This window comes from Halichoerus grypus, chromosome 5, assembly GCF_964656455.1.
Source record: "Halichoerus grypus chromosome 5, mHalGry1.hap1.1, whole genome shotgun sequence".
Classification (NCBI taxonomy): domain Eukaryota; kingdom Metazoa; phylum Chordata; class Mammalia; order Carnivora; family Phocidae; genus Halichoerus; species Halichoerus grypus.
Window position 1 is genome coordinate 145,029,148 of NC_135716.1, and position 6,838 is coordinate 145,035,985.

General features: G+C 43.2%; 1 protein-coding gene across 3 annotated transcripts in view; it reads right to left on the reverse strand.

Annotated features, from left to right (window-relative positions):
- TCEANC2 (transcription elongation factor A N-terminal and central domain containing 2) overlaps nt 1-6,706 on the reverse strand; it is a 34,063-nt gene extending 27,357 nt beyond the window's left edge. Inside the window, exons 1-2 of one of the 3 annotated variants that reach the window (XM_036121446.2) lie at nt 6,562-6,706; nt 5,702-5,846 (exon numbers count right to left, since the gene is read on the reverse strand). In XM_036121446.2, the coding sequence (XP_035977339.1) occupies nt 5,702-5,846; nt 6,562-6,614 (198 nt within the window). In that variant the 5' untranslated portion in view covers nt 6,615-6,706. Of the gene's footprint in view, nt 1-5,701; nt 5,847-6,274; nt 6,428-6,459 lie in introns of those variants that run through there. The other 2 variants (XM_036121447.2, XM_036121449.2) reach the window with 2 other exon arrangements.
- Nucleotides 6,707-6,838: the final 132 nt, after the last annotated feature.

The following is a 6,838-nucleotide window of genomic DNA, read 5'->3' on the forward strand; positions in this document are numbered from 1 at the left end:
GAAAGAAGATGTGCCTTCTCCTGTACCATCTGGTCTTAAGTTGTGGATGGCTGAAACATCAAGTTTGACAAGATGGAAACACCAGAGGGGGCAGGGGACAATCTATTGGCTGCTCAATCCTACAAAAGGAGCAAAGGTTTACAGAGCATTCTCAAGTACTAAACCTGAAAGAATTAGCATATCCTAGAATCTTAAAAAAAAAAAAGAAAAAACCTCCGATTGCAACCAACAGAACAAATCACTTTCCCTTAAGGGAGTAAGAAGAGATTACCCAAATTAACCTTTACCATTCAAATGTATACTACACGAGCTCTATTGGGTCTCACTTTTATTCAATGTGATAAGGCTATGGCAAAATTACTTGTAATAAACCGATAACAGAAGTCCAATGTTCCTAATATTCCAAGATTGTTATACCTCCTCTGCTTGACATTCAGAAACCTCCACTTTCTTAGTTCACCCTATAGGGGGCAGACAGTGGAACCAGACTGTCAAGTACAAATCCCAACTCTGCCACTTACAGCTGCATGACCTTGGGCAAGCTACTTAATCTCTCTGTGCCTTAGATTCTTCATCTCTAAAATATAAATGATAAAAGCATCCATTTCATAGGGCTGTTATTAGAATTTAAAGAGTTAATGCATGTAAAGCACTTAGCACAATTCCTGGCCCAGAGAAAGGGGCTCATAAACACTGGCGGTAATTATTACTGTCGCTCTCATCATCACTGGTCCCGGCTCTAGTTTTCCTACACAAGCCTCTCCTTTTCCACACATGAAAATAGGAAATTATTGATCAGTTTTACTGCATGCCAGGCACAATGCTTAGCCCTTTCGATGTGCATATATCTATTTAGCTCTCATAATAACACTGCAGGTTACATAAACTTATTTCTGATGTTACTGACGAGGAAATTGAGGCTTGAACATTTAGCAGATTCTTGGCATTTAAATGTGATGCTAGTGTGTGGGAATAAGTTACTTGGCAGAATAGATCTAACTCTCTAGAATTCACATTTAACTCAATTTGCTTTTAAGTTGTCAATGTGTACATAAATGTACTAAAGTATAAAACATAAAGTAAGCATGTGTGTGTGCACAAAGGAAAGAGAAAGCAAGTACTGCTTATTGAGAGGTTCTGTGTCACTACTTCTCTCTACCTAGCCAAATCTTTTCAACCCTGTAAGGTGCTCTGAGCACTAAAACAGACACTGAGCTCTTTCCTCTGAACTCTTAACCCTTACTGTCTAAACAACAATTATGTAATGGACCACATATGATTATCTATCATTACTTATTAATTTCTTATAATATGATCCCCCAATAGGAAGTCCCATGAGGCCTCATACTCTTATCTTAAATTTCTTTTATGTTCCCTGGAGTATCTAGCATACTGCTGGGCATAAAGTTGTTTTGCAATAATATTTGTTAAATAGTTTACTATCCAGACCCTGCAAAGGCATCCCCAAATAAGAATGATTACTGTTTATTCAATAAATTTTTACCTAAAATGTAGCAGGCACTGCATTAGGTCTTGGAGCAGAATCAGAACCTAATAAGATACTGTGGTCCTCAGGAGTTTATAGTAGACTACAGAAAGGTATAGGTAATCTGATAATTAAAATACAGTGAGGTAAGTGCTATGAGAGATATTTGAACCAAGTACTAAGACAGTATTGAAGAGGGAAGGATTAATTCCCAATGGACCCAGAAAGCACTTCAACATTCACTTATTTAACAAATACTTATTGACCACTTAATATGTGCCAAGTACTGTGATAGGCCCAAGGATACAGAAGTAAATAAAATTCCCAACGTCCCTGTATTCATGAAATTTATAATCTAGGATTCACAGGGAAAGTCACACTTGAGTGGGTTCACAAATGAGTAGAGCAGTCTCCATAAAAAGAAAGAGAAAGGTTTTCCAGGAAAAGGGACCAGCATCAAGTCAAATCCCTGGAGACATGAAAGAGAATAATTCATACAGAGACCAGCAAAATATGGGGTGTGGCTGGAATACATTCCTGGGAAAGGGGAGCTATAAGGGATGGAATGAGAAAGCTCCCTGGGGTAGAACAGGAAGGGTCTCATATGCCATGCCAAGGCTTTTAGAGTTTTAGTTCATTTGGTCATTCAGAAAAATGCACTGTAAACTTCTATGTACCAAACCCTGTGCCGAGTACTGGGGACACAAAATTCAGTAAGATGGTAGTCTTTCAAGAAGCTCAGAGTATAGTGCGGTAGAGCATTTAAAAAAACACAATATAGCACAAATAAGGGCAATGACAGGGGCATGTTTAAGATACAGGGATGGATGGGATGCCTGGGTGGCTCAGTCGGTTAAGCATCTGCCTTCGGCTCAGGTCATGATCCCAGGGTCCTGGAATCAAGTCCCGCATCGGGCTCCCTGCTCAGTGGGAAGTCTGCTTCTCCCTCTGCCTGCTGTTCCCCCTGCTTGTGCTCTCTCTCCCTCTGACAGATAAATAAATAAAATCCTTAAAAAAAAAAAAAAAAAAAAAAAGACACAGGGATGGCTGAGAGAAGGGAGTGATTACATTGGCTTTCTGTCTGGGGGACAGAAGGGTGATCAGGAAAGGCCTCACAGTAGAGGAGACACTTGAACTAGGTCATGGGGGACAAATAGGAAGTCATAAATTGATGATAACAGCAAACACTTGCACATTACTTAGTATGTGTCAGGTTCTGTTCCAAGCACTTTATATATATTGACTCACTCAACCTTCATAACTACCTTATAAAATAGATATTATCATTATAGATAAAGACACAGAGAGGTTAAATAACTTGCCCAAGGCACACAAATAATAAGTGGCATGGCTGGGATTTAAACATAGGCAGTTTGGCTCCAGAGTCTGTGTTCTTAATTACCACACTATACTGCCACCAAGCCAAGAGAGTAAGGCCATTCCAGGCAAACAGGACAGCATATGCAAAGGTACGGAGGTATGAAACACCACACCATCTTGGGGAAATTGTGACTGGCTGACACTGGACAGAATGTAAACAATAAGAGCAGCAGGGGATGAGGCAGGTACCAGGTCACAGAGGGCCTTGGGTGCCATATAAAGAAATGTCTTCATCGATAGGTAATGAGAAACCACTGAAGGATGAGGCAGGGAAGTGACCTGAGTAGATTGTCTTTTTTATTCCTCTGGCTTAAGTGTGGAAGGGAGAATGAGAGAGGATGCCAAAGGCAGAGAGACAAGTTACCAGACCATGGCACTGCTCTAGATGAGAGATTTTTATTTATTTATTTTTATTTTTTTAAAGATTTTATTTATTCCTTTGAGACACAGAGATAGAGAGAGAGAGCATGAGCAGGGGGCGAGACAGAGGGAGAGGGAGAAGCAGGCTCCCCGCCGAGCCAGGAGCCCGATGTGGGGCTCAATCCCAGGACCCTGGTATCAGGACCCGAGCCAAAGGCAGACACTTAACCATCTGAGCCACCCAGGCGCCCCTAGATGAGAGAGTTTTAAATTTAAAGTGGGAGATGTAAGGACAAGGAGGATTTTTAGGAGGCAGAATTGAAAACTGGATATAAGAGTTAAGGATGGTTTCCAAGTTTCTAGTCCCAGTTACTTGGTATATGAATTTAAAAGTACATACAGGAGGGGGCACCTGGGTGGCTCAGTTGGTTAAGTGTCCGACTCTTGATTTCAGCTCAGGTCACGACCTCTGCACTGAGCATGGAGTCTGCTTAAGAGTCTCTCTCTCTCCCTCTCCCTCTGCCCCTCCCCTGCTCACACTCATGTGCTCTCTCTAAAAAAGTAAATAAATAAAAATAAATAAGTAAATAAATAAATAAAAGTAAATACAGGAGAATAAAGAACAGGTTTGGAAGAAAAGCTACTGCATTTAAGAGGAATGTTATTCTCTCTACGCCTATTGCTTATTCTGCTTCCATAACCTTCACATGATGTATTCTCTTCACACAGGGACTCTCAATTGGGGCATTAAGTGGGGACACAGAGGGGAGAAGAGGCAGGTGGAAGTATATTAGAATCTGGATGTTTGTATATGAGTGTATGAGTAGTTCAATTACTACCCTTCTCTTTTTCTTCCAGTTTGATATCACAATCCTGCCCACCACCATCTGTCATTGAGAGTCACTGTTGTATATAACTCCATGAGTACTCTGACAAAACAGAGACAGTTGAAAATTTTGATTATGCACAGAACTCCAAGACCAGAAGAGATTTTTAAAGACCATCTAGAATTCAGCAGATCTCAACCAAGGGCGACTTGGAAATACATGAGGGCAGTTTTGCTTATCACAATGGGAGGTGCTGTTGGCATTTAGTGTCTGAACGCCAGGGAGGGTCAATGTTCAGTAACTCACAGGACAGTTCCAAATAATGAAGAATTACCTTGCCCCACATGACAACAATGTTCCTTTGAAGAAATACTAATAGGGGTGCCCGGGGGGCTCAGTCAGTTAAGTGCCCGCCTTCAGCTCAGGTTGTGATCCCAGGGTCCTGGAAGGGAGCCCCATGGCGGGCTCCCTGCTCAGTAGAGAGTCTGCTTTCCGTCTCCCTCTGCCCCTCCACCCTGGCTCGTGCTCTCTCTCTCTCAAATAAATAAATAAAATCTTAAAAAAAAAAAAATACTGATAAAGTTCAACCCCACATTTTACAGATGAGGACAAAGTGAGATCCTAGGTAAGGAAATGATTTGCTAAAGACCACCTAGTTGCACCGGAGGGCCTAGAACTCAGGGCTTCTGTTTATACACCCCTGCACTGCTTTCTAATCTGGGTCTGGTAACCCTGTGGCACATCTAGAAGAGGAGTCCAACTGAGTACATAGGTCAAGTACTCAGAACTCCACCTTGCTATCACAGCCCTGTGCACACCTTCTCTAGCCCCAGATATCATTCTCATTGTCAGAGATCTAGGCTCGAAGTACAAGTCTGGCAGTCATCAGCATGGGAAGCCTTAAGATAAACAAGGTTACCCTGGCCAAATACATAAAATATGACGAAGCTCTGGGGAGCACAAATATTAGGAGTCTGGTGGAGGAGGAGGAACCAATAAAGGAAACTGAAAAGAAAAGACCAGAAATGTAAAAGGTCAAGGAGGCAAAGGGAACCAATTACAAATATGTTTGTTTTTAGTGAAATAATTTTTACTTTATCATTAATTGGGTACCCATGTCCATTGATTCATTATTTTCTATCCTGTATTTATTCCTTGCCTCTTCTTTGTGAACAGAAATCAGACATGCAGAGGTTGCAAAGAGTCCATTAACAGAGTGTTTCCCAGTCTCAGCTATAGCTGTGAAGGCCATGTGATACAGCTCTGGCCAATAAGACACGAAAGTAGAATATCACCACCCAGCCTTACTGAGTTTGTACAGAGCACACAGAATCATATTTCGTACTTTAACATTCCTAACAGACAGGAAAATCTTGCAAAAAAAATAAGAGGGGGCTTGTTCTCTCAGCCAGCAAAACATACCATACAGCCAAAGTAATCAGAAGAGTAAGAAAAGTGCATGTGGGAATTGATAAATGAAAGTCTGTACAGAGTAGGGAGAAAACAAATTAGGAGTGGTCCAGAACACTTTGGGGAGAAAGCATAGCAAGAAAGAATTCATAGGTCTTCCATAGTAGAACTACGCACGGCCTTGCTAGCACAGTCCTTTCCACATTTTCTCTAGCCCCAGATCCCCTCTCCCTCTCACCTTCAGAGATTCAATCGTGGCCTGCTTGTAAATCTTTCCACCAGGATCCTTCTTCTGAGGACTATTTTGGATTCTAGGCGTTCGAATGACGAATTTATCCATTGCTAGAGGACTGCCAACTACCTTCACGTGCTTGCAGCGCTTTCTGCTCAAGAAAGAGGGAAGATTCTAAAACGTCATAAAAACTGCTGTGATGTGTTCTCCCTAAAGTGACACAATGGGCTTCTATTCTATTCTGGAAGCATTCCTGAATATGAGGACTGTTGGGTAGAATTTACAGGAAAGAAAATTTCGTCTTGGAAAAGAAATACCTTCCTAAGAACTGAAACTGTTATACATGATCGGTGTAATTCCTGAGTAGGAGGTGCCCAGCTTTCAGAAGTGCACGCTGTGCAGGGGATTCCAATATTGGGCCCGGCATTGAACCCGGTGACTTCTAAAAGCCTTTTTCAACTTAGGTGAGGTTGAGGCAGGGTTTAGTTCCACTGGGTTCCATGAGGCTCAATATTAACAACTACCCTACCATAATCACAGTCCCAAAGGTTCCCCTAGTAACGAGCAACCAACCACCACCTCCAGATCTCAGTAAGGTCCTCACAACAAGCAGCCATCTCCAGGAACTGCTCGGTGGTCCGAGGACCCTCACCACGACTGTCGCGCCCTGAATCCCTGGGCAAAGGGAAAACACCATCTTCCTCTACCCTCAGCACGCAGGACCCAGGAAGGGGAAACTAACAACGGTCTGACGTGAGACCCACCAGGAAAAGCAGTCCTGTCAGCAGCTGGACCCTTGCAGAGCACACCCTCTGAGGACCCACGCCTGGGCCGCCGGGGTCAGAATTATATTGACGCTTTCTTACGGGACGGTGGTTTCTCGGACCTCAGAGCGCCTCGGAACCTCCGCAAACCACATTCCCCAGCATGCACTGCAAAGGAGCGGGTGAGGCGCGCCCACGGCGACTGTAGTTCTCCGAGACCGACTTTCCCGACCCCACCGTGTGCCGCCGGTCGCAGAGAACTACATGCCCCAGCGTGCCCCGCGGAGGGAAGGAATCAGGGAAGGCCTGTTCGCTCTAATACTCGCGATGATTGGATCCATCTCCTCTTGCCAACCTAGAAGTTCTTAGACCTGGAGGT